Source organism: Genypterus blacodes, unplaced genomic scaffold, assembly GCF_046128005.1.
Source record: "Genypterus blacodes isolate CSIRO-AG114 ecotype Tasmania unplaced genomic scaffold, CSIRO-AGI_Gbla_v1 ptg000147l_1, whole genome shotgun sequence".
Lineage (NCBI taxonomy): Eukaryota > Metazoa > Chordata > Actinopteri > Ophidiiformes > Ophidiidae > Genypterus > Genypterus blacodes.
Genome location: NW_027466949.1, coordinates 2,100,346 through 2,125,046, shown reverse-complemented (window position 1 = coordinate 2,125,046; position 24,701 = coordinate 2,100,346). Strand labels below are relative to the sequence as shown.

Below are 24,701 nucleotides of genomic sequence, written 5' to 3'. Positions count from 1 at the left end.
GTTGTGTGTTTACATTTGTACCTGGATGCAAAGGAAATAAACCAAATTTAAGAGAAAAAAGGGGGAAATCATCAAATTTTTGATGTGCAATGTGTGCCAAACAAACACACACACACACACACACACACACACACACTTGTATTTCTTTCAGAGGCGGCTCTACCATCAGCAGCATACATGACGGCGCCGTTATGCCACACGCAGCCCCAGAATACGGCCCATCACCCTTGGAAACGAGACCTTGTTTGTTCCCCACGGTGCATCGTATAGACGCGGCGCTTACACAGCAAAGGAATGTCACGGATGTCTGCACGTATGGAATGTCAGCACATTGCTTTCACACACACACACAAACATAATGTGTCCAGCTGGATGTGAGCCAGAGAGAGAAAGGAGGCGAGTAGGATCAGGTTGGAGACCCGGCTGTCGTAAATCATTTTCCTGTCCAGAATGTGGTGTGAATTTCACTTTTTTATGAACCCAGTAATATGTGTGTGAGTGTGTGTGTGTGAGTGTGTGTATGTGAGAGAGAGAGTGTGTGTGTGAGAGAGTGTGTGTGCGAGTGATGAAAGACAAGGAGATGAAGAAATCTGTCAAAGTGAGGTCGTTTTTATATTTGACAGTTAAATCAGAGGCGGTTTCTGACCCTTTTTGAATGAACCCGAGGCCTCGCTCAGCCAGCTGTGTCGTTTTAGATGTTTCCAAAAGTCTGCCTCAATTCAGAGAAGACACACACACACACACACACAGCTGCAGTCCAGTGTTACGCTTGGTCACAGTCTGTGGGTTCAGTAAATCCTATAAATCCTACAGCACGATCATCAGGCACATCCTCGATCAATATCTCTCCGTGTGTGTGTGTGTGTGTGTGTGTGTGAGGCGTACATGCATCACAACACATTGAGGTGGTTAACAGCTCATTATTAACACAAACCTCTTGTTCTAAAGATCACTTCAGTATCGATTGTATTAATGGGTTTATAAGGGCACACACACACACACTCACACACATTCTAAACAGCCTGAGCTTAGATCCAATTAGTTAGCGATTTAGTGACTCATTACCTCTAGGTCAGTGGCGTCCTTGCTGTAGGTTAATGGCTGTAATGGATGTCATGTCTTTTCTGCCCGGGTTCATTTCTGCGGATGTTGATGTGTTTTGAACGTTCACACGTCGGTTTGGCTCCACGCTCCGGATCCCTGACATTACACTGATCGCTCCAGATAGCAGCTGCAATTATTTACTGTTGCAAAATGGAGAATCTGGGGAACACATTGTCAGACAGAGGAAAAGTGCTTCAGGCTTACGGAGCCATTTGTCCCGTCTGATCGTGTTGTATGCTTTTTCCGTAATCGCGAGTTCAAAGGAAAAGCGACTTCTCTACATATACGTGACAACGTAACAAATAATAGAAGGTATTCAAGCTGTACAAAAGTTCCTCAGGTCCCTTAGTTTAAAGGGTGCAGACCTGAACGACTGAGGTCACGACCCAAGTGGAACATGGAACGTGATGAATCGCTCAGCGTGTTCATGTTCGGATGACGTCACAGAGGGAGAGGAGCCCGAGATCCTGCTGAGTGTGAACGCACTTAATCTAGGATCCACAAGATGTTTGGATCTATTCTTTCCAAGCACCAGGTGTCAAACTGGCACGTTAGATAGGGACACAGGACTCAGTGCTGATTGTTTGCAGTGGTCATACGTCAAACTAGCTGGGAGTTAGAGAACACCAACAGTCTGCCAAAGACAAAGTCATTCTCTTTATTCATCCCACAGTTGAGTGAGGAAATTCATCACAATAGGGCAGAGCTGGCACGCGGCTTCAAACCAACAACCTGCTGGGCTAACCACAGCATTAAAGAGAAGAAAGCACTCGTTTTATTGAGCCTGTTTGACAAAATTGTGAAATACAGGTTTGCTCAACATTCCTGGATCCAGATCAACATCAAAAGAGCGTGTTGGGTTCTTTTCTCAGGGTTTTTTTCATCAAAAACAACCAGTGGACGTGTGTGACGTGATCCCTAGCACAAACAGAGCATACACACAGTAGCATACACACCACACGTAGAGACGCTTTCATCCAAAGGTCCTCAGACAGGTTGTCATCAGAGCGGTGCCTGGCTTTTGTCTGAGGTTCGTTTCCCTGCCAGCAACACGTAAAGTCCAAACAGCAGACTCCGGTCCGGCTCCAACTCTGGTAAAACACTTCTTCTGCATGTTAATCTCGCACCTCTACACACACACACACACACACACACACACACACACACACAAACACCTCTATCAACACACACAGGGATTCTCAGGTGGTTCCAAGCTGCAAAACATCTCCTCTAACTGAAGCTTCTCGCCTTTGAAATAGTAATCTGGTGAATCCTGCCGTCTTTCATGCTGGGCCACAACCCTTCGGCTCCAATCCCAGCCTGGCTCTGCTGCTCGATTCCCTCATTAGCCAGGTGTTACATATTTCATGTTCCCCAAACAGTTGACGAGAAAGGAAAAGATTTAAGAAAAAGGGAAAAAAAACACAAAGAAACGGCAAAACCTGAGCTAAAGCGATGGTGACGACGAGTGTGTGTTATGCTTTAACCATAAAGGCTTCAGGGGTTTCCATGCACACCAGTCAGATAAGATCAAAAGCAGAGGATTGACCTGCATGAAGGGAGAGAGAGAGAGAGAGTGAGGTGGTGCGGTGACGGGCAGCTGTCCTCTTTGTGTGGGCCGCACAGAGCAGACGGTTGGCATTTGGTCGCGCTCACACACACACTCACACACACTGTCACACAGATCCGCTACATTAACATGCATGTATTCGGTTTCTTTCTCCAACGCTGAACTCGGGTGAGAATGCAGATAAAAGCATGAGTGTGTAAATATGCATGACTCTGTAGTTTACGCCAAACATTCGACATTTCTTATCTCCGTCCATCTCTCTGTCTCGGTCTCTGTCTCTCTCTCTCTGCTTGTTTTCCAGTCTGCCCGGGCTGAAGGCCGGCTTTGTTAGCGGGACACCGTCAGAGCATCGTGTCCTGCCTCTAATATAATCAGTTTCAGTGAATTACAACAGAGCCTAATGGCATTAAGACCTGGTGACACTCATTTAGTCCATTTAAGTCTCCGCTCGTCTCGCTCGGGACTACAGAAAGTTGGCATCTTAGTGGCCCCAGAGGGAGAAATGTCCAAACAGCGCCTCGCCCTGGTGGAAAAAGGGACAATCTGAATTCATAAGAAGTAAATGAATAGGAAGTAAGTGGCAAAGTGCAGCAAAAACTTCAAAGACCTTGTGTTGTATGGAAGTATTTTCCTTTTCAAGTCCTTTTATGAACTTGCTGATGTTTCTTGCTTCATTAAAATGCAGCTCAGCACCGTCCAGGGTTACAGAGAGACAGGAACACGTACACACACTTTCATTAACAATAGAGAATGTTTTATGTCTCTGTTATTTGAATAAAATAAAGTTATACAGTAATCATAAGGTATTGAAGTTAACATCGCTCCATCTTTGACACTAAAGCACAATTCTCCATTCCCTGCTCTTGTTATCTATTTATTTACTTATTTACTTATTGTCATATATAATATTCCTTTAGCTTACTTTTACGCCTCACCTTCTTCAGTTTCAGTTTGTTCTCAATGTCTCTTTAGATGGAAAACATGAAACATAACTTCAGCACATTTAATCATATATTACACTACATTAACCCTTTCAGTGCCACAGAGTCTAAATCCTAATTTCTGATGAAACGCATCAAACGCCAAAACATCATCATCATCATCAAATTCAAATCACGTCATCATCTAATTCATACCTGACGTCAAATCTATGCCGGCTTCTCTGCTTTGGATCCTTAAACTCAAAGGGTCGGCGCTCTTCAAAGCTCTTTTGGATTGGACGCCGTTCACTTGAGCAGCTGATGGATCTTCACACCGCACAACCTTTGGTCAGTATTGATCCTGACAGTTAAAATAGAAAATCAAATGATCACAGCCATCAAACTCTGCTGGACACTGTTTGATCATGCAGGACCTGTTTTCTCTCTCTCTCTCTCCCCCAAAGCCACATACTTACTGTGTGGATTGGTGACCATCAGAGTGTTGACTTATTGAAGCACTGACAGGTAAAAGCTACTTGGTTTACATGGTTTGAGCTTCTTCACAGTCATAAATCAAAGCTAAATGTCAGATAACCTAATGTGGTTTCATCTCCAGAGCTGCGGTTTGTGTTCGATTGCCTCTTGATTATTTTCAATTTCCTGCTCTGAGGCGGCAGAATGAAAGAGGATGAGATTAGTTTTCCAGCAGTGGGACGCAGGAGTGTGTCACAGTATTGTTCTCCAGTGTTCAATATGCCTGAATAATCCCGATCAATCAGAAGGGGGTGGAGAGGACAGGAAGTGAAAAGAGCGAGAAATGAGGAGAAACTTCATAAAAACTCTCCAAAGTATTTATGAGGCACTCTGTCATTGTTCCTCTGAGCCTGACTGGATTCCCGAGTGTGACGATAGAAATTCCAGTAAAGATTTCCCCCACTGTATCATTTTACCTAATGCTTCATCAACAGTGGCGTCTGGAAATAGAAACAGCTTAATCGTTGTCGTCATCATCAAAGCTATTTGTATGCAAATGAAGCGCTACTATCTGAACTTTTTTGACATATTAGGGGAACAAATATTAACAAGAACTGAGTTGTAAATTTGTGGGATTCTCAGAAGTCTGGACCTCGTATTTTATTATTAAATTACAGCCTCTCCCTGTGGATCATTTCCTTTTTCTCCACACGGTTCATTTTCTCATTTTTTTGGGATTTGGTTACCCGAGGTTGTTGTTGTCGCATTCGTCTTTCCCCTAAAGCGACAAAACAATTCTGTATGTTTCCCCCCAAAACTGAGGCCAGATGCGGAGTGAAGCGTGTGACTTCCATTAGTGCCCACAGGAGCGGCCGTTGTCTGTCACCGGGATAATTAGATGCCAACTAATTACTCCGGGAAGAAGAAGAATCTAGAGCAGCCGCCGTATCAATAGAGGACTTGTCTTTAGGATAAAAACTCTGGATGAACGTATAAATAACACGAAAAGCTGGACGATGGGGAAATGAAAACAAGAGGGAGTTTCCGGAAAATCCCTTCATTTCCTGGAGTAATACTATACAACACATTGGAAGTTCAGAGATGAAGGTTTCATAAGGGTTGAAGAGGATCCAGTCTGTGGTTCTCTTTGGGTTTGGACCAGGGAGTAAGCCCATTCCATTCGGTCTGGGATCCAAACCCAAGAGGTGGAATTCAGCGGTTTCACTGATTGATTTCTAAACAAACTGAGACAGGACTTTGTAATTCTGTTTACAAAGTTATACACCAATGAATCGATGACTAATCAGGCTTATCTATCCCGCCATGAGAAAGTTTAAAAGCTGAAGTCTGACTGGAGTCCAAGTCGCAGGTCTCCAGCTTCCGTCGTGATTGATTGAACATCGCCTTTGCTGTTTTGCTGCGGGGATCGCTGCCAACAAAACAAACCACGTCGCCAAAGTTGGTTATCTGATGAAGCGGTCCCGACAGAGCTACAAAAAAAGGACAGATATTGTTTGGCTTCATTACTGCGGCGATGACGCCTGACTCTGAATTCTCCTCCGTGATTAGATAATTAAAAGATGACACACATTCATCCTCAGTTCATTGAAACATTTTATGACAATCACAGGCACTTTTTAAAGACGTTTTTGTTTGCCGTCTGTTCTTTGTTTTGCCGGCTGCTTTTCCGGAGCAGCAGGACGCACGACGACTCCAAGCTCAATAAGAGTCACAAGGGAAAATAAACATGGATTGGAAGATTGGGCGGGACTCGAGTCAAACTGGGTCAGGGTTTGTGTTTAACCTTTGGTTGGGTCAGGCCGATTCCAGTTCACGATTCCCGTTCACGTGAAAAATCCAGCCGGTGGAGTGGAGACACTTTTCTGTGCCGATCTACTTACGTCTTCCTGCAGCAAATGCTTCTTGATCCCCTGCTGTCCCTTTTCTTAGAGTCACTCGAGGAAAAGAGCCCACATCGCATGTCTTACCATGTTGGCTCCTGATGAGACACCTCTAATGTGTCGGGAGAAGTGTCTCACTGCCGACACGTCTCCCGCCCTCGTCTCGCCTTCCATTCTTTCTCCATATACCCTTATTTGTCCATCCTCTGCTCCCTTCCGTCTCCTTTCCCGTCGCCGTTCTCTCGTACTCCCAGCACCCTCTCCAGGCGCTTCGCCCTAATGGGAGGCAACTCGTCGTAAGTGTTGAAGCCCATGTCGGAGTGCTGCTGAGGCAGGCGGAAGAGCAGCAGGTGGCTCCTCAATACCTGGACGTGAGGCGGAGAGAAGGAGGAAGAGGTGAGAAGAGAAACCAAGAAAGAATCAAGATGAGGCAGAATATGAAAGCGAAAGTGGCAATGTGGACTGAGTGAAGGGAGCTACTTTACTGAAATCAGAACGGAAACCAAGAGAGGAACTTGTTATTCCAAAGGTAAAAGCAGAGAAAGAAAGAGAAAGTAAATGACCTCATCTGTCAAGTAGTAGATTTTCCTCAGCATGCTGTGTCGAGCGGCTTCAACCTCCTGAAGAGACAAAGAGAAGAGAAGAACGTGTTCATCGCACCCACCATCTTCTCCCATCATAACTGTGTGGTTGATACTGATGAAGAGGAGCTCAGAAGGTGTTCACATCCGATATTACATCCAGTGACCTTTGACACACAAACATCTATGCACAGAAAATACTTTGCTTCCCTGTTTATGGCTTCATAACTCAGACCAACTTGTTTGACTTGTGTGTGTGTGTGTGTGTGTGTGTGTGTGTGTGTGTGTGTGTGTGTGTGTGTGTGTGTGTGTGTGTGTGTGTGTGTGTGTGTGTGTGTGTGTGTGTGTGTGGCGTACCTGCGCCGCGGCATTCTGAGAGAAGATGAACGAGTTGACGTGACACAGAGCGACCGCGTACAAAACAGGACACCAGCAGCGCTTCAGGGTCCCTGTGACTAAGGAGCGGAAGTAGAGACGGAGCAGAGGGAGCGACTCCTCGGGAGGAGATGTGAAGCGCTCTATGGGGATGGACAGCTGAAACGTGAATAGAAAGTGTGATTTATATTGGTAGAATATTGGATTTACAAACAGAAGACTAAATCATCAGCATCAGTACCTGTTCCAACGTGACCCCCAGAGACCTCAGCATGCCCACGTGCTCTCCAAAGACAGCCAGCCTCATGGTGGCGCTGTATCTCCTCTGCAGGGACAAGAGGACCCAGCAGCCGAACAGACGGTCTCCGAAGGACACGGCCTCATACTGGGCCACAAGAGCAGAGTACAAGTCCTGGAAGGAGGCCAGACCTGGAGGAGGGACGTCCAGGTCCAAAAGGTCGAGCCTGGACGGCCTGCAGAGGGAAAAGGTTTGGTTTATAAGGATCTTTGTCACATGGAAGCACTCCGTTGAAGACTCTGCTTTCTAACTCGGACATAAATGATGTTAAAATATTGACATTTAGTAAAGAATGAGAGAAATGCAACATTAGACGTTATTCCACACCTGGTGAGCAGTCTGAAGAGACCCCAGGCCAGTTTCTGAACAGGCCTCTCCAGGAACAAGTCACTGGAACACAGGAACACACAGGACAGGCGGGCCAGCTTGGCAACAGGGGGGATCACCTAGCAACAAGATAAAATATATAAGATAATTAGTTTCAATCAACCACTATCACTCTATCCCAGATTGTGTGATTCGGGTGTATTCTAAGAACACTCTGCTCCAGCTCCATATCTTTGTCAAACCTCTTTTATAACCAAAATAACCACATTTCATGGATGAATGGTGAATTTACAGACACTTATTAAACAAACCTTTAGTGCATCTTCCCTCCAAACCTCCAGCAGCAGCAGCCATTGCAGACAGTGGGTCACAGACTGCAGAGCCCCGGCTGGGAGCTCCTCCACCCGGAGTCCACCACCACTCGACAATTCTGTTCCTTCGTACAGGCTGACCAGCGGGAGGAAGGGCCAATCAGAGGGCAGCGTGGGACCCGTGAGCTCTGGGAGAAGGTGGGACTTGATCCAGGGGTTGCGTCCAAACAGAGCCCCTCGGGACGCCAGCACCGACGTCTCCAGGTGGGCCAGGTGTGTGAGGAAGCAGCCGCGGATGGACGGCAGCTGGACGCAGGCTTCCCTGAGGAGGGCGCCGACGGTCTGCATGGAGGGGGAGGCGTGATGGTGCGACTCCTCTCGCAGCTTCAGCTCCCCGAGCTCCACGGCTTCAGGCCCGCCGCTGTGACCCTCGCTGGACGCAAAGTGACATTGACAACAAAACAACAGCAAACATCAAGAATCAAATGAGACCAAATCAAGTCAGCTTCTGGTGGAAATGGTTTGACTTCTAATTTTATTCTGTGTCGTGGTAAAAACAGGAAGAGGTTCAATTTAACGGCAACTCACGATATGAAGTCTTTGCTGAAGATGACGGTGGAAAGCAGCTCATGGGCCAGGTGTTCACTGCCTGGTAATAACCATAAAAGAAGTACCAGCGCCACCTGGTGGTACAATGAAGTGTGCTTGGATACTTCTGGCTGGCTGGGAACCTGAGGACAGGGAGGAGAGAGAGCAGGGGGGGGTAATGAGGCTGGGGAGGACAGACGGACCTGCATCATAATAATGATGATGATCACGATGATGATAATGATGATGATGATGAGTCTGCATTGGAAAGTGTGTCAGACTGACAGCACAGTTGTCATGGGCTGATGATCCAATCAGGGTTGGTTTGAGGTTGGAGCCTACCAGTCTGTGTGCCAGCCGGAGCAGCAGATAGAGGAGGTGGTGTTCATGACGGAGGAGCCAGGCCCGACTGTGAGACAAGGTGGGCGTGGCCTGACTGACACTACGCAGGTAACCAATCACAGGCTCTGAGAGGAGGAGACCAGCGAACTACAGTGAGGAGAGACACAGAGAAAGGTGATTTACAATGTGTGGGAGTTCATATCTGTCGCCACACGATGGCAGCATTTCACACTGGTGAAGACTGAACCTGTAGCCTCTGTGTACTCCTCATCTTAGTGTGATGTAATATAACACATGTAACTCCTGTAGACCTACCTTGGAGCTGAGACCTTTGTGGAGGCCTGTGAGTGTGTCCAGAAGAAGACCCAGGCCTGTTAGAAGAGGGAAGGGGGAGCTGGGAACAACCAGACCTGGACGATCCCTCCATCCGGCACAGGCCAATCCAGGAAGGCTCGGCGTGGTCTCTGGGCCCGGATGACTAGACTGGACATGACAGACTACTGAAGAGGAGCTGATAGAGGAAGAGGAAGGAAAAAAGGGAATTACGTTGTTACACTAATTGCAATAAAAATGGATTCTAAAAGGCGTTGTAGATGTAGTAACACTACAGTGACTCCCCGCTAAATGACATACCTGAGATTCTTTACCAGGCTTTGCACAACATGGTGGGACATCAGAGGCAAAAGAACCTCAGACACCAGCAGCTCCAGCTCCTGAAGTGTCTCCACCGGCTTAAAACAGTTCTATGGAAGGAAGCGGGTCAGATTGTAGTAAATATCTGAGATACTGCAGGTTGTCAGATAAAACAGTGGCGGGGGTAGCAGGTATGATGGAGCGCGTGTGAGTCTGTATGGTTTGAGTACCTGTTTGGAGAGCTGGTGGTAGTAGGCCTGTAGGTAGAGCAGGTAGGCTGGTATCAGAGCCAGGCTGCTTTCGCTCTGAGACGGATTGTCGAGGCTCCTCACAAAGCCTTTCAGATGACCTAACAAGGAGGCGTGCAGCCCCGTCACGTGACCCCACGACACCGGAGGAGGAGGAGGGCTCTCTTCTCCCTGGGAACTGCACACAAGAACAGAAGAAGAAATCACTCCTCTGAAGGATCAATAGGTCCGTGGTTACAGTTTTGCTTAAGGGAAGAATGTTGCCGACACGTTTACATCCTCGTCCCTTCTTCATCAGTACCTGACCAGGCCGGCCTGGAGCTCCTGGTGGCAGCCGGCGGTGTGTGTGACCTGTGTGAGTAGAGACAGCAGTGCAGAGAGCCTCTGGATGTGGAGGGGCAGCAGGGGATCTGTGGGGGTCAGCGCTCTGTGGATGGACTGCAAGGCCTTCACCAAGGCTGGGTACAGGTCTCTGGAAGAGGAGGCGGAGGAGGAGGAGGAGGAGGAGGAGGAGGAGGAGGAGGATGAGGAAGGTCAAACTTGCATAAGATGGCAGCTCTTACATGTGGAGGAAATCAGTACATATACGGTTTATGGTAATGTTGTGGTTTGAGCCAAAGTATTTTCTGCTCCCATCACCATTAGTGCATGGATATTAAATGTGGCTGTAGTTCTCTTCAGTCTCCTGCCAGATCTTAGAATACAAGTAGCTGACATAACATTTAATGTGCTGTAAAAGCAAATCATAATAGAGTGGCTCTCTGGTCTCACATACACAAGATATCAAACGTTCTTTCATTTAAAAACCTCCTATAAGATCTACGTGAATTATGTCTATGAAACATACGTGAGGAATTAAAGATGCAAACATAACAAAAAAAAAAACGATTTTGCAAACTCTTAATCATAACAGATGGGTGCAGATAGCTGTGTTGTTGTATGAAAGCACGGTGTCATGCTGCAGAAATGCTCAGAGGAAAAAGGACAGACTGTTCCATTCAGACTCAGTGTCTCTTTTGCAGATCACATTTCCAGAGGCGGTGCATTTTAACCTAACCTTTGCAGTATCCTGACATACAGTATGTGCATCGGAAGGAACACTCACACAGATAGAGCTGCTGTGTGACCGATTTAGCTGGGAATGATTTTACTGTGACTGTACAAAACAAACTTCAAACTTCAAACTGGACGCAAAAAAGCACAAAGATGAAACTTCAGCTCTGGCATGCAGGAAGGTTAGAATGTTCACTCACATGTATGTTTGGCAGGCTTGTCCGTATCCGGCTGCCACGGCCCAAAGCCTGTAGGTCTCCGTGGCGACCCCGAGGGCCTCTGTCGGCTCCAGCAGAAGCTCGCTTGGCTCCGGGCTCAGCAGGCGGGACAGACGCTCCCTCACGCCAAAAGAGTTCAACTGAGGAAGAGGAGGAGGAGGAAGAGTGTGTTTCCATTATTCTGACCCGACATGAATATAAATGGGGAACAGAATATTGGGGACGCATTTTAATATACTACAAACTAATAAAACAACTACATAAGAGCATGAGAATCAACACCTCTGACTGAACTTTAACAAACTAAACATTAGAAGCTTTACATAAAGTTGTATAAAGAGACTATAAAAGGAGACTTCACATAAACATAAAACAAAATTGACTGAAACCCTATACATTGTTTGCACTTGCATTTTGTTGCACTTACCAGTCTGGCACAGGCGTGTCGGCCGGCAGTAGCCAATACTCTCACAAGCTTCATGGCGCTGGCCAATGGGAGTCCATAAACAGACTGGGGGAGGGGTAAAGATGGCATTGCCCAGGAAGTGGGGAGAAACTCTGACATCACCGTTTCCATCAGGCGAGGACAGTCGAGCACCTGAGAGGGTGAGGGTGAGGGTTTGAGGCAGTGAAACGGTGTGAATGTGGTTCAGTGATGTAATATTTGGGATTTGTGGTGTGGTTACCCGAGTGGCAGATGAGGTGGAGTGCCGAGCGATGCGGGTCAGGACCTCCAGGACATCCTGGACCACTGGAGGCGATGGGCGGACCACCTCAACGATGTAACGAAGCCTGGGGAGGAGTTTCATCTTCAGCAAACCCTGAAACCGAGAGAGCAACACTTATCACTCAACCTTCATCAACTTCAACAACATTTAGTATAAAGAAGTGGGATTCAGAAAATACACTGGAAAGAAATCTGTTTACTTACCTTAACCACATCCTGCCTGGCCACATCATGATCACTCTTCCTCTCCTCCTTCTCCTTGGCAGACATCCTCAGATGCTCCTCCAGGCCTTCATCCTCCTCATCTTCCTCCTCCTGAGTGGACGGCAGCATGGGAAAGGAGGCCAGACCACGAAACCAGGAGAAGGTGCAGTCCAAACATTCCTGAGTGGTAAAACAATTACAGAAGAGACATTTTTCGTGACATAATTTATGCCAAACGGCGTCCCCACGGCGTATTTGCGGTTTACTTTCAGGACCAAACCAAGAGCTTGGCTTCGTGTTGTGTTACCTCATCTTCTGGACACACGAGCAGAGCTTTGAGTGCGTGGGCGGCCGCTGACATCACTCCTTCCACCTTGTCGTCCAGTGCAAATCGCAGGAGGAAGAGCAGGCCGGCGTCCAGCAGAGTGGACATCACACTGCCTTTCAGGACAGACACGTACTCACCAGCACGAGCCTACAGAGGGACAAAGGCGGCTACATGAGTGAGCATACTCACAGGGCTGTATAGGTACTGTGTGTGTAGTATGTGTGTGTGTGTGTGTGTGTGTGTGTGTGTGTTTACCTTTGAGAGGATGTTGGCCAGAGTGTTGAGAGCCAGACTCCTCTGCTGGATGATTTGACTTCGAGACAGGAGGAAGAGTTCCTGCAGGGAGTAACCTGCACACTGGGGAGAAACTCTCTATGTCAGCATGGAAACAGATCCTAACTGTGCTTTAACAACCAAAACAAACCAGAAGAGTCTTAAAATAGTGTTTCACATTCAGTCTTGTGTGTTCGAAACTCCAAAAGACAAAGAAAAGACCAGGAGACATTTCTGTCCTCTGTTCTGTGTGTTTTGTACTTGTTGGGCACTGACCTCAGGCTCCTCCCCGTGGTGGTGCAGGCCCAGATGAGTGGGCAGATCCTTGGTGGGCGGGATCAGGGCTCCGGCGAAATCAAAACGAGCCTGCATGGCCTATCCAGGGTACAGAGCCACATTGTAGAGTCAGAACAGACGCATCCCCACCTCGACTCTCAGTGGCCGATAAAAGAGAAAACTTTGCACCCGTCACTCAGGCTTGACCCAACAGCCTTACCGTCTTGGTTCCTTTCTTCCTGGGAGCAGGCAGGTCTCCCATCCACTGCAGCTTCTCCGGCTCCAGTTTGTCCATGTGGATCCACTCTTTCTGCGGCTTCATCGGCAGCTCCTCTCCTGAATTTCACACAACGCGCCAACATATGAGAATGTAGAGAACAACAACAGCTCTAACAACAGCTCAGGATTAGTTTGTTTTTTTAGGGTGATGCAGTGGCATGAATGACTTGCCAGATCTCCCATCGCCACGGTTGCTCCTTTAGCTTTAATCAGGAAAACATTCTTTGCTTGGTCTGCGATAACTTTTTTGCAGACTGGGGCTTCTTCTGTTCCTTCTGTTAATAACACAAAGTGGAGCCGAGCCTCATCTGAGCTCTGGACTCCAGCCATGCAGCAGGAGAGCTCCACTCTCTGCGATACCTCATTAGCTAAACAACTGAGGGATGGATGTATGGATGGATGTGATGAAGCAGGAGAAGAGTGAACAGAGATGGAGTAACCAGACTGCCTCTCCACCACACACTGACCTCATGACCCGACTGCATCATCTGAGGTTGCAACATCAAATCTATCATACCTGTCAAAGAAAGTGCTGGTGGCTGTTCCTCCTCATCTATCCTGTTGCCCTCTTCCTCCTCCTCTCTCTCCATCTCAACATCTGGGGTTTTCTGAAGTGTTACAGCAGGACTGGGGGAGTCTGAATCTGGCTTCACTCTTTCAGGAGAGAAGTCTTCGATGGTGTCCTGAGGGGGCTTGGACGGGGGTTTAGAGGACAGGACGCTCTGGGGTTTACGAGCTCTGATAAAGTCCACCAGTCTGGGATCTGTGGGGTGGAAATAATCACTTTAATCATACGGAGAAGAACCTAACAAATGAGGTTTTATGAACAGTACACATTAACCCAATCATCAGCAATCAGTGTGGACAAAAGCACAACCTACCGAGGTGAGATAGGAGTTTTTTCTGTTCCTCTAGTATCTCTGTCTGAGACATGGCCTGGATCTTGGCCTGGTTTTCTCTGTGGATCCTCGTGGTCTCTGCTGAGCTGTCTGTCTGCTGGCCTCTCAGCCCCTGACCAGACACCAATCTGGGGTTCAGGACTATAGCCAAAGAAACAGAGAACAACAGGAACGTTATGAATAAATTGAGGAAGAGTGGAAGGAATTTGTATAATCTTTAAGCCCAGTCTACTTACGTTCACTTGTTGCATTACACTGATCTGTATCCATGCTGTTCTCAGGAGGGAGGCTCCGTTCTCTGGGTTCATTTGTGCGTCCAGCAGCTTCTGATGAATGGCGTACTGGTGTCTTGCCCTCTTTAAGTCTCTGAGCTGCAATCTGTCGAGCAAAGATGCTCTTCTTGCCCCCAGCTGAGGTCGTTGGCACCTGGCCAGAGTGAAAGGAAAGGTCAGAACACTAATCACTTACAGATAATTAACACTTTGAGAGATCAGGAGTGGGCGATGGTGTGTTTGTACCTTGCTGTCAGTTTGTGAGCGGTGTAGCACTTTAGGGAAAGCCACGCCTGTGAACGCTGGTAGAGATACTGGGGTTGAACTGGTGTCTCTCTCCTTTAAAGACAGAACATTAAACATTCATGGGTGAAACAAAAAGAGAAAAACATGTACATCCTATTTGCTAAATAGTCAACAGGCACTTACAATGATCTTGGATAGTACAGCACTGATGTGAGTGTCATGTGTGTCCAGCCTCTCCTCTGCATCCTCATCCTCAAAGGTAACATGGCTGGCTTTAAAGCGGGACTTCTTAGGAGGCGCTGGAGTCAAACTTGGGAGTTCATCTGGAAGATCTGCGAGAAGAATACAATGTAGCGAAACAGAATTGACTTCCTCTTAAATGTGAGATATCCCTTAGGAGTCAGCATGTATATTTCTGTTGACATATGCATGTGGCTTTATGAATTCAAAGGCCTCCTGGGACATTATTAGTGGGTCATCAACATGTCATCTGATTGCTCTAACCTTCTATCGTGACAACATCCTTCTGACTCCCTCCGTCATGCCCGTTGTGTCCTTCTACATCTCCTCCTCCTCCTTCTTCTCCTTCTCCTCCAGCCTCTCCTCTCCTCTTGTCAGGGCGGCGGATCACGTTGGCGGCAGACGGGGCGCCAGACATCAGAAACTTCTCCTGCTCCCTGAGGAGGTCTGCCTCAGAGTCGGTTGGCTTCGGACGACGCAACATGTTCCTGAAAGACACAGATCAGATCAGAAAAACAAGGTCCATCACTGGAGGGGAGAAAGGCTGTGGTGCTTCTACTAAGGACCGAGAACAAAGTTACAACCGTGGGAACAGATAAACTGTACCTGTAATACAGTGAAGATAATTACAATTAATTTATCAACACAACGCCATGGCTGCTTACAACTAGAGTGTGACCCAGGTTAGCATTGTAAGCTAAGAGCGTCGCAAAGGACTGAATAGCATTTTACCTCAGTTTAATAACTTGACTTAATATAACAGTTGAAGCCATAAGTAAACATTTCTAGTACACCGACATGCTCCCGGTTCACTACACAACATTAGCGAACAACACTTATCCGCGTTAGCAAGCTTTGTATTAGCGCTAGCGCGAAGACTTCCCTCGGTTTACTTAGAAAATACAAAACAATAAATGGTTCTTTTTCGTCGTTTTGCGTCTTTAAACATGCGCGAAGTAGACATTCGCTAACCTTTATGCAGCACGCAGGAGTCGTGATGGATGTACACAGAAGTCGGAAGAGTTTTGTTGTGACACACACAAACTCCACTTTCAAAATAAAAGCTCTCACAATACAAGTGTGTCGCCCAGACGCTCCTCCTAAGGGATGATGTCATTTAAAAACATAAACAGCATCCAGGATTGTGACAGCTAAGCAATTTGGATATGTTTATTCATTTATTATCACGTTTGATTTATTTTGTATTATATATTTTTATTATTACAGTTTATGAAATGAGTAGCGCACACACACAGACACACTCCTCCCACCTCCCCCCTCTACAGCGCATCTGGATGAATGCATTGCGGTGAGGTGTCCGTGTGCCTGATTTATGCCTGCTCCGTGTCTCACCGGGGCGGTTACGTAGATAGTGTGTCTGTTAAACTAGCGTGTGATCGAGGCCAGGCTTTGCTGATACCATGGTCAACCTCTGCTGCCTTTGCTGCGGTGAAATCCCTGCACCCCGCCCCCCTCCGGGACCTCGACGGGATCCCCGCTCCGTGCAGCAGCAGCCTGCTGGCCACGGCCCAGCCGATCCGGGTCTAAAGGGGACACAAGGACAAGGAGCAAAGGGAGGGGGATCCTGCGCCGAGGCGGTGAAGAAAGCGGACTGATCGTTCAGTCTGTCTGCCATGCCAACCGTGCAGCATGGTCTCCCCCGATCCAGACTCTGCAGAGGACCCAGCGGCAAGCGCTCCGAATGATGCTGCAGGAGAAGAAGCGCAAGAGGAAGAAGAGGAGGAGGAGGAGGAGGACTCACCAGCTGGCGTTGATGTCCTGGAGGAGGTACGCATAGACAAGCAGAGATACCCGCAATATCCAACTTCAATTTTACAAACAAAAATGTTACAGAAATGTACAAACTGAGGGTGAGAATAGTCTGACAATGTTTATGAATGAAAGACTTGAAGAACTATAATCAGTAACAGCACAGCAATCCTATCTGGCTGTGGTGCAACATAAACAATCCCAATCGAAAATGACAGTCAGTCTTATTCATATATGACTTGTTTAGCTTTATACTGTACAAACATAAGTTAATATAACAGTAGTGCTCTTTGATGGTGTATCTGAGACTTTACATCCTGATTTTGTGCTGCTGGATTTTTGACTTCCTTCTCTGTGACATCATTTGAATGCTTCCACCTGCAGCAAAACACCATTTCTGCAGGTTTTCACTGAAAAGAACATTAATCCAATGATGTAGAAAAGTAACTTTGCAGTATTGTGCTTCTTCTATGAATGAGTGTGAAGCAGCATCATAGATAGTAACAGTGTAGTAGATTTAATTATGTGTCTTTAATGATATTATCAAAAATTGGATTTCAGATAAACAAATGCATTCTTTATGTACAACCTCAGGCGGTGCAGATTATTGAATAGTCAGTCATGTCTGTGGTGTAGACCAGAACTGAATTCCTTTTTGTTCCATAAATAACTGAGGTGGAACCGACAAAGTGACATCCCCACCCCTGAGCCTGTGCAGTAATGGATGGCAGCTTGTCAGCATAAATCCACTCACTCCATAAAACACCAGACATAAGTTTCAGCTAAACAGGATCTTTGCTCTCACGTGGGACAGAGCGTCAGGCAAGCATGTCCAAGTCCCACAAAGTATTACAGAACTATAATTGCACCAAAACAAAATGGGGCCGGATTCATATTCCTGTGATTCAAATTCCACAAATGCTGCACTCCTGTTTCTATTGTTTTATGGGTAAAAAGTAGACATCATACAGCTTTGTTTACTCTCCTACTTAATGATAATAAGTTGTACTGTGAAAGCGATAGTGGGACATAGAATAGCTTTAGGTCGGTGTTTTTGCTGAATGGAACAATTTGACTTCTGTTCCGCAACTGCAAGTGCATGTGAGCACTTTCTATACTTATCTGCACCATCCAGTCAGTCGTCAGCAGAGAAGTGTGAGGACAGAGACAATGTGTGTGTGGATGAAAACGTGTGTGTGTGTATAGCAGATTGAATTCACCTGGGGGTTGGAAGCATCTTTCTGTTCAAGGTGCTTATGTGATTCTGTCCAAAGCCTCATGTTCAGCTCCATTGCAGCCCCTTCTGGCCATTTGGAACTATAGGCTTTTAGAACAGCATCACTACTTTAATCAATTTTCCAGGATACAATGGGAATTCTATTCAACCCAGAGATGATTGTTTTGGTAACACCTCCGTAAAAATATTTTGTCTGCCATCTGCATTGACACACAGCCTCTCAGGGACTCTGTATGCTGTAATTGATTTTCGGGTGAGCATTCCCTCAGTCTGATTTACTTTGTGCTTAGCTACGGAGAAGCTTTGCAATTTATAGCCACAGACGTATTCGTTTGCATTCGTGCTCTAAGTAATGATATCACTGCCATGTTTCAGAGAGCCTCATTGCTGTAAGTGCCCCATTTCTCATGCCCCTCTTTGCCTCTCTCTCTCTCTGTTCCTCTCTGTCTGTGTTTCTGCAGCAGCATCCAGTGAAACAGTCCCTGGGTGCTTGTGTCTGCCGTGAGTCCCATTGGCGCTGCCTGCTGCTGTCTCTGCTCATGTACAGCTGCCTGGGCGTGGTGGCCTGGTGTCAGCTCACCCGGGTCACCAAAATCAGCTTCAACCCTGCCCTCACCTCCTCCTTCACAGCTTCCATCACCTCATCCATCCGTGGGGCCTCTGGGATAGGCATAGGAGGACACTCAATGATCTACCATGACAGCCCCTGCTCTGACGGATACATATACATCCCCCTGGCCTTCCTCCTCATGCTCTACGTGCTGTATATGGTGGAATGCTGGCACTGCCGAGCCCGGAGCGAGCTGCAGTGCAAAGCAAACGTGGACAGCGTGTATGAGCGCGTGCTGCGGATGCGCCAGGCCCAACCGTGCATATGGTGGAAGGCCATCAGCTACCACTTTGTCAGGCGAACACGTCAGGTCACCCGCTACCGCAACGGGGACTCCTACACCACCGCACAGGTGTACCACGAGAGGGTCAACACACATGTTGCAGAGGGCGAGTTTGACTACAGCCGCTGTGGGATGAAAGATGTATCCCGTCACCTCAGAGGCTTGGAGGGACTCCCGGCAACCCGTCTGCGCTTCACCAAGTGTTTCAGTTTCACTGAAGCAGGTCCAGAAAACGATTACCTCAACCAGCGGGCCAGGTTCTTCTCTGAAATTGAGGGTTTGGACGATTACATGGAGGCCAGGGAGGGGATGCTGCTGAAGAATGTGGACTTCAGAGAGAACCTGATTGTGTACGTAGATCCAAACAGAATGCCTTGGTACACCTCCCAGGTGGCCTTCTGGCTGGCGGCCCTCTTCATGCTGTCCTGGCCTCTGAGAGTGCTGACAGAGTACCGCACTGCATATGTGCACTACCGCATCGAGAAATTATTTGGCTTGGACTACACACACAGCAGCCCCTCTCCTCTAGATGAGGCCAGGCCAGTACGAAATAACGGCTGTGCTATTCCAAGGGTGGACACACTGGACAGCACTGAACTGGAGTGGCACATCCGCTGCAACCGGCAGCTGATTCCCAGCTACTCAGAGGCCATGCTGATGAACGTGAGCACAGCGGAATCATCCTCTATACAAGACACTGAATTCACCACGTCCTCAAACTGCTTTCTGTTGGACGGCGGTCAGCCTGCACAGAGTTACGGAGCTGTGCGAGGCCAGGATGACTGCGAGCAGTGCTGTGAGCAGCAGAGCGGAAGGGGAGATGTTGGTGGAAGGCGCAGAACCGTCACAAGCTCCAGCTGTTCCTCCATCTTCTCCTGCCGCGGGGCGCTCTTGCACTCCCACCTCTCCTTGAACACTTCTCGTTTCTCTCTCTGCCGCATGTACGGCTCCCATCGTACCGTGGGTCTGTGGAGGAGCCGCAGCAGCAGCTTAACAGACCACTGCTGCGTGGACGAACAGTGCAGCAGGTCCAATTCCAGCCAGCTGGCACTCAGTGAAAGTCCACCCACTTACAGGGACGCCCGATTCTTCCCAGTGCTCATTGTGCATAGGTCAGATAGGCGTAGCAGCAATGAAAGGAGGGAAGTGCAGCATTACTACATACGGAGAGGATCCTCCTGTCTGGAGACCTCTCTGTGAAGGATTTATAAGACCAGATCAATTAAAAATTAGACTGTTATGTGAGTAATAATACCAGGCATCGCAGGGCTTGTTTATGATTAAATAGGACCAATGATTAGCTCATGACTGATCAGGATATTGCATTGTAAACTTAAGGGAAAGGAGATTTAAATATAGTCTTTCAAACAAACTTTCTATTTTTGAACACGTTTCAAAATTGGTATTGTTTTGCACGGTTGCATATTACTTTTAAAAAGATGTGGGACAAACTAATGCAGGACAAGCTGTGTGCTGTCTGCATTGAAAGGGTGTGTGTGTGTGTGTGTGTGTGTGTGTGTGTGTGTGTGTAACAGCCAACTGTGTGTTATGATGCAATGGTACCTACACGTCATCGGGGCACCAAACTGTAACCTGAGCATCCTCCTGTTTTCATCACCCATAGTTTTCTGAATGAACCACATTGTTACATTTAACTTGTACTGTGGGTGTGTAAGTTTACACACTGAAAATTGACCTGCATAGCCCATTTAGAGGCTTATGTAAGAATACACCAGTCACTGAATTGCATGTTGTTACCAAAGGTATTGTCTTTAAGCTAATTGATTGAAAGGTTAAACCAAAGACCTGTTAAATATTGTTGTGATTATTTTGAATTTAAACACTTCACCACCTTTATGGATGAGGGTTCTATGATGTGGAGAACATGGGAGTGAATCTCTAAATGTAAGCATTGACTAAAACATATTACATGGGATACTAGACAGACATCAATGACCTTTGTTAGGAATATTTGTGTAATTGAATGTGAGACGAGCTGAAGGATTGTTTAGCATCAGTGAAGAGTTTTTGATATGCACAGCAATCATCATACACAGTGTTCTAAATAAGGAACCATATCATCTATTTTTAATACTTCTGGTGAAGATAGAAGAGAATGAATGATGAGAGAGATCAGAGTTAGGTTTAGTCCTGTGATCATGTTGATCTAAGGTGACAGTGATCAGTGTCTCCGGCTCGCTGTCCTTAACTACAAGGAGAAACACTCCTGGACAGATTGAGGTGCGACTCCGCTGAACGAGCGTGTCTTCACCAGCCTTCAGCAGGAAGGTACAAAGCATACATGCATACATGTAGCATGATTCAATGTGTTCCTTCTTACTAAAGAGCCCTATACTGTCCTAAGAACAGTGTGGGGACGATTGAAAAAATAAACAATGTAAAGTTGACAGTGACTGTTATAAATAAAAAAACATTTCACTGAATTGATTGTATTTTCTTTATTCTAGTTCTTCAGGGCTGCAAGTGTCATGTCATGCTCGTCTAAAGACTCTAATATACATTATATGAAAGATTTACATCCTTTTTGGTGGTCTAAATGTATAATAATGAGAAGAAGAAAAAGAAGAATGTAAATACTTGTACATTAATTTTTAAATGTAAAGAAAGAGGGCGTCATTAGCTCTGTGTTGTCTATATGACGCGATCTGCCATATTCTACCCCAAAAAGGACATGTTGAGACTAAAAACAAGCCCCAAATAATGTCATGGTGACGCCACTACACGTGATGACGTCACTTCCTTTGCGCGGGACGCTAATGGAAGCTGAACCGCCGCAGTGAGCAGCGAAAAACGAAAAGTAGCGCGCTGTAGCTCTATTTAGTTTAGTTGCGTATCTTTTCCTTGTGGATGTTACCGAATCTCCCCGTGGACGGCATGAAGCGGCCGTGACAGAGCCGCTGCCCCGCAGAGGAGGCTGTGTTCACGGTCTGTCCCTCAACTCGGCGCTGTTGCTGTTGTTGACATCCATGTTGACAGCGCGGGTGTGTTAGTAGCTTTTCCCCCACGGAAGTTCGATTCTCTCCCGTTCGCTCTTTTCTTTACAAACTAGACCCCTAATCGTCCGTGGCTGCAATGAAGCTGCAGTGTGACGTGGAGGTGGTGAATCGAATGCTGCCCTCTTTCGGGATGAAAAGTCGAGGAAAAGGGCTCAGAGCGGTGGTTTCTATCGGAAAACATGTCGACAAGACGACCCAACGCTCCAACATATACATGATGATCTGCACGGCCAAAGACAGAGCGGGATCAAAGTACAAGGTAGGTGTTTGTGTGCTTGTGTGCTTGTGTGTACGTGTTCGTGCGTCACCGAATGTCCAGCAGCACGTGGTCTCTGGTGTTGCTGTGTGTTGTTGTTTTTTTGTCTCTTCTATTCATTCGAAAGACAAAGCAAACAAAAACGGAAAGGTAGAGGATCAATACTGACAATAATGTGACGTTATAGTCATCAAAACATTAACATACATACAGGATACCAGTCATCATAGTGTCTATAGAATAATGTCTGAGGCTGGAAAAATCATTCTTTTCAATATTTTTGATCAATCGCTTGCTCACAGTAATGTCTCATTTATAGAGACGTGTGTAATTATTCATTTTGATGAGGAATGGTTCAGACTTTATCTATCAGCTGCCCACTTCAGGTCCCTTTAGTGACGTATGGAGGCGTATCTATGGAAACTATACTATAGTCCCGCCTCTTAACGTGTTTAGTCTCTACTCTTGCCACAGCTGCTTGTTTTCACCCTGACGTTGTGTTTTTCCATTGCCGCCCTCTTGACTCATGCCAAATTTCTCTTACAGCTGAGAGACAACATAGAGAAATTCTTCACATGGTTCGTGGAGGAGGGCAAGGCCACCGTCAGATTAAAGGAACCCGCTGTGGACATCTGCCTGAGCAGGGTACAACCCACAACACCTTCACCAATACAGTCTGTGGAGCCAGAAACATGGTCCCATCCAGCATGTGTTAGCTCCAACTGTCAGGGAATGTTTCTACTATTAAAACAAGCATGAAAGTAATGAAGAAAAAGTTCAAACACTTTAAGCCATGTGGGTCAGTTTTAATCACACAGATGCAGAATGTAGCGGCGTCATTGTTTCCAGCGGCTGGAAAAATGCCTCGTGTCTGTACGCGACAATGACCTCTCACCCGGATTCAAAGCCAGCTCAGCCAGTCACATTGACAGAAGCACACGCACGCACGCAGACCCACATGCAGCAGGTCAGGGAGGTCAACGGTGAAAACAAGTTATGTCATTTACAAAGAAGTTATCCTCATCACACACATCAGATCCCTGTAGTCAGCGATTTTAGGGGGAATGTTCCATATTGAATCGAGTCCGTTCTGAAGATGATTCATTCTGCAGCAGTGTCATGTCACACACACACACACGTCACTGTGCAGGAACTGTCCAAAAACTCCATTTACACCTTTTAAACTGTCTTCTTTTCCATATATATATATTTGTGAATATAGGCTGATGCACATAGCTTGAAGAACTTCTTGTCGGCAGCTCGGTTGGCAGATAGAGGAAGTGATGCGAGCAGCCTCCCTCTCTCCACGCTCACTCCTGTGCGTGCCAGAGATGTGGAGCAGCCCAAGAGAAAGCTGGCCATCGTGTCCAGGAAGGACTACCCCTTCACCTCCAACTTCCCTTACTCGCTCGAGCAGCTGCAGGTGTCCTACTGCAAACTGTCTCTTGTGGACATGCGGATGCTGTCCCTTAAAGGTACAGTAGAGGGAGATGTTGCTGCGTTTGTTAGCCTCGGGGATTTTGCATTCGGTCAATGCGTTTTGATTTTGTGTCCGCAGCTCTCCGCAAACTCGACCTCAGCAACAACCACATCAAGAAACTCCCGGCCACCATCGGCGACCTGGGCTGCCTGGCTGAGCTCGTCCTCCACAACAACCACCTGGAGACCTTCAGCGAGGCGCTCTGCCTGTCCACGCTGCAGAAGACCCTCCAGCACCTGGACCTCAGTCAGAACCGACTGCAGTCTCTCCCGGCTCAGTTCTGCCAGCTCAGAGGACTGTCCAACCTCAAACTGGACGACAACAAGCTGGTTTGCCTGCCGTTCCACATCGGCCGCCTCTCCAAGCTGAGGTTCCTGTCGGCGGCGCACAACCAGCTCACTCTGTTGCCCGAAGACTTCCGAAAGCTTAGTCTAGAGAACCTGGACCTTTTCGGGAACCCGTTCCCCCAGGCCAACTCTCTGGACCACGTTCTGCAGCTCAAGTTCCCACTACCGCTCCAAGAACTCGCATCCAGAGCTGTGGTCAACCTCAGGTAAGGACTGACACACAAGTATCCTCACAATGCTTCACAAACTTTCTACCTGCAAGCCCCTAACCGTCGCCATCTTCCTGTTTAACCCCTCAGGATACCGTACGGACCTCACCTCATCCCCGCCCACCTGTGCCGGGAGCTGGAAGTGACCAAGTCGTGCACCTGCGGCCGCATCTGCATCAGCTACTTCGTCAGGACGGCCGTGAGCATGAACCTGCACCAGGTCTCGCACACCGTGGTCCTGGTGGACGACATGGGAGGAACCAACGCGCCGGTGCAGCAGCACTTCTGCTCCCTCACCTGCTACTCCCAGTTTTTGGACAACTGCCTGCAGAAGGGACTCAGATGAGGGGCGAGTGAGGGGAGGGGATGAGAGGAATCTGCAGTGGTGCTTCAATCCGTTTTTGTGGCCTTTGGGTGGAAAGACAGCGAACTCTATTGAGCTCGATGACACGTATTTGCAGCCAGTATCGATACACAAGCATAACTTTGTGCTGCTGCTCCATCTCTACACCTGCATTGCCTCTTTTGTTACTCGGGGGCTCCGTTACAAACTGCAGGTGGTCTTAAAGGCTCTTTTCTACGGGACAAACACTTCTTTTCCCCTTTGACTCCACATATCAGTGCTGCCTGTACCATAGATGTCTGTGAAAGGGTTTTGGTTTTTACTGTGATGATGACCCAACGTTTTTTGTATGAAACTTTGAATAAAAATAAAAGTATTCGCACTCCCAAGTCCTAAGTCTACGAGTTTTTCTACAATATTAAAATGATATTGAGATACATTGAGATGTAAAAGTCACGATTT

At 47.2% G+C, this 24,701-nt stretch overlaps 3 protein-coding genes across 4 annotated transcripts; 2 read left to right on the top strand and 1 right to left on the bottom strand.

Moving 5' to 3' along the window:
- Positions 1-6,023: 6,023 nt before the first annotated feature.
- On the bottom strand, positions 6,024-15,722 carry rpap1 (RNA polymerase II associated protein 1). 2 transcript variants are annotated; one of them, XM_076165620.1, is made up of 27 exons: positions 15,660-15,722; positions 14,952-15,175; positions 14,631-14,779; positions 14,448-14,540; positions 14,166-14,355; positions 13,912-14,070; positions 13,548-13,793; positions 12,972-13,087; positions 12,752-12,850; positions 12,458-12,559; positions 12,182-12,349; positions 11,875-12,054; positions 11,630-11,764; positions 11,371-11,541; positions 10,926-11,083; positions 9,974-10,144; positions 9,655-9,850; positions 9,425-9,534; positions 9,107-9,302; positions 8,735-8,938; positions 8,450-8,592; positions 7,862-8,294; positions 7,551-7,669; positions 7,167-7,398; positions 6,908-7,084; positions 6,533-6,589; positions 6,024-6,334 (listed from the first exon to the last, which is right to left on the bottom strand). In XM_076165620.1, exons 2-27 carry the CDS (start codon positions 15,169-15,171, stop codon positions 6,161-6,163), a joined length of 4,398 nt encoding a protein of 1,465 aa, XP_076021735.1. In that variant the 5' UTR covers positions 15,172-15,175; positions 15,660-15,722; the 3' UTR covers positions 6,024-6,160. The 2 variants fall into 2 exon arrangements, with proteins under 2 accessions (XP_076021735.1, XP_076021736.1); XM_076165621.1 differs by having other exon boundaries at positions 8,792-8,938.
- A 615-nt stretch (positions 15,723-16,337) lies between these two features.
- On the top strand, positions 16,338-19,787 carry LOC143012492 (transmembrane protein 151B). The gene is made up of 2 exons (XM_076165630.1): positions 16,338-16,475; positions 18,156-19,787. Exons 1-2 carry the CDS (start codon positions 16,338-16,340, stop codon positions 19,785-19,787), a joined length of 1,770 nt encoding a protein of 589 aa, XP_076021745.1.
- A 1,585-nt stretch (positions 19,788-21,372) lies between these two features.
- lrr1 (leucine rich repeat protein 1) lies at positions 21,373-24,622 on the top strand. The gene is made up of 5 exons (XM_076165641.1): positions 21,373-21,863; positions 22,407-22,505; positions 23,083-23,335; positions 23,419-23,893; positions 23,987-24,622. Exons 1-5 carry the CDS (start codon positions 21,681-21,683, stop codon positions 24,240-24,242), a joined length of 1,266 nt encoding a protein of 421 aa, XP_076021756.1. The 5' UTR covers positions 21,373-21,680; the 3' UTR covers positions 24,243-24,622.
- Positions 24,623-24,701: the final 79 nt, after the last annotated feature.

What these genes read in the sequence shown, in the direction of transcription:
- rpap1 (XM_076165620.1), bottom strand. Translation starts at nt 15,171, where the DNA reads ATGTTGCGTCGTCCGAAGCCAACCGACTCTGAGGCAGACCTCCTCAGG. An exon ending in TCGTGTGTCCAGAAGATGAG is followed by an intron (nt 12,055 to 12,181) that starts GTAACACAACAC and finishes TTTACCACTCAG; the next exon opens with GAATGTTTGGACTGCACCTT. An exon ending in ACCACCAGCTCTCCAAACAG is followed by an intron (nt 9,535 to 9,654) that starts GTACTCAAACCA and finishes TTCCTTCCATAG; the next exon opens with AACTGTTTTAAGCCGGTGGA.
- LOC143012492 (XM_076165630.1), top strand. Translation starts at nt 16,338, where the DNA reads ATGGTCTCCCCCGATCCAGACTCTGCAGAGGACCCAGCGGCAAGCGCT. An exon ending in GCGTTGATGTCCTGGAGGAG is followed by an intron (nt 16,476 to 18,155) that starts GTACGCATAGAC and finishes GTGTTTCTGCAG; the next exon opens with CAGCATCCAGTGAAACAGTC.
- lrr1 (XM_076165641.1), top strand. Translation starts at nt 21,681, where the DNA reads ATGAAGCTGCAGTGTGACGTGGAGGTGGTGAATCGAATGCTGCCCTCT. An exon ending in TGGACATCTGCCTGAGCAGG is followed by an intron (nt 22,506 to 23,082) that starts GTACAACCCACA and finishes TTGTGAATATAG; the next exon opens with GCTGATGCACATAGCTTGAA. An exon ending in AGAGCTGTGGTCAACCTCAG is followed by an intron (nt 23,894 to 23,986) that starts GTAAGGACTGAC and finishes TTAACCCCTCAG; the next exon opens with GATACCGTACGGACCTCACC.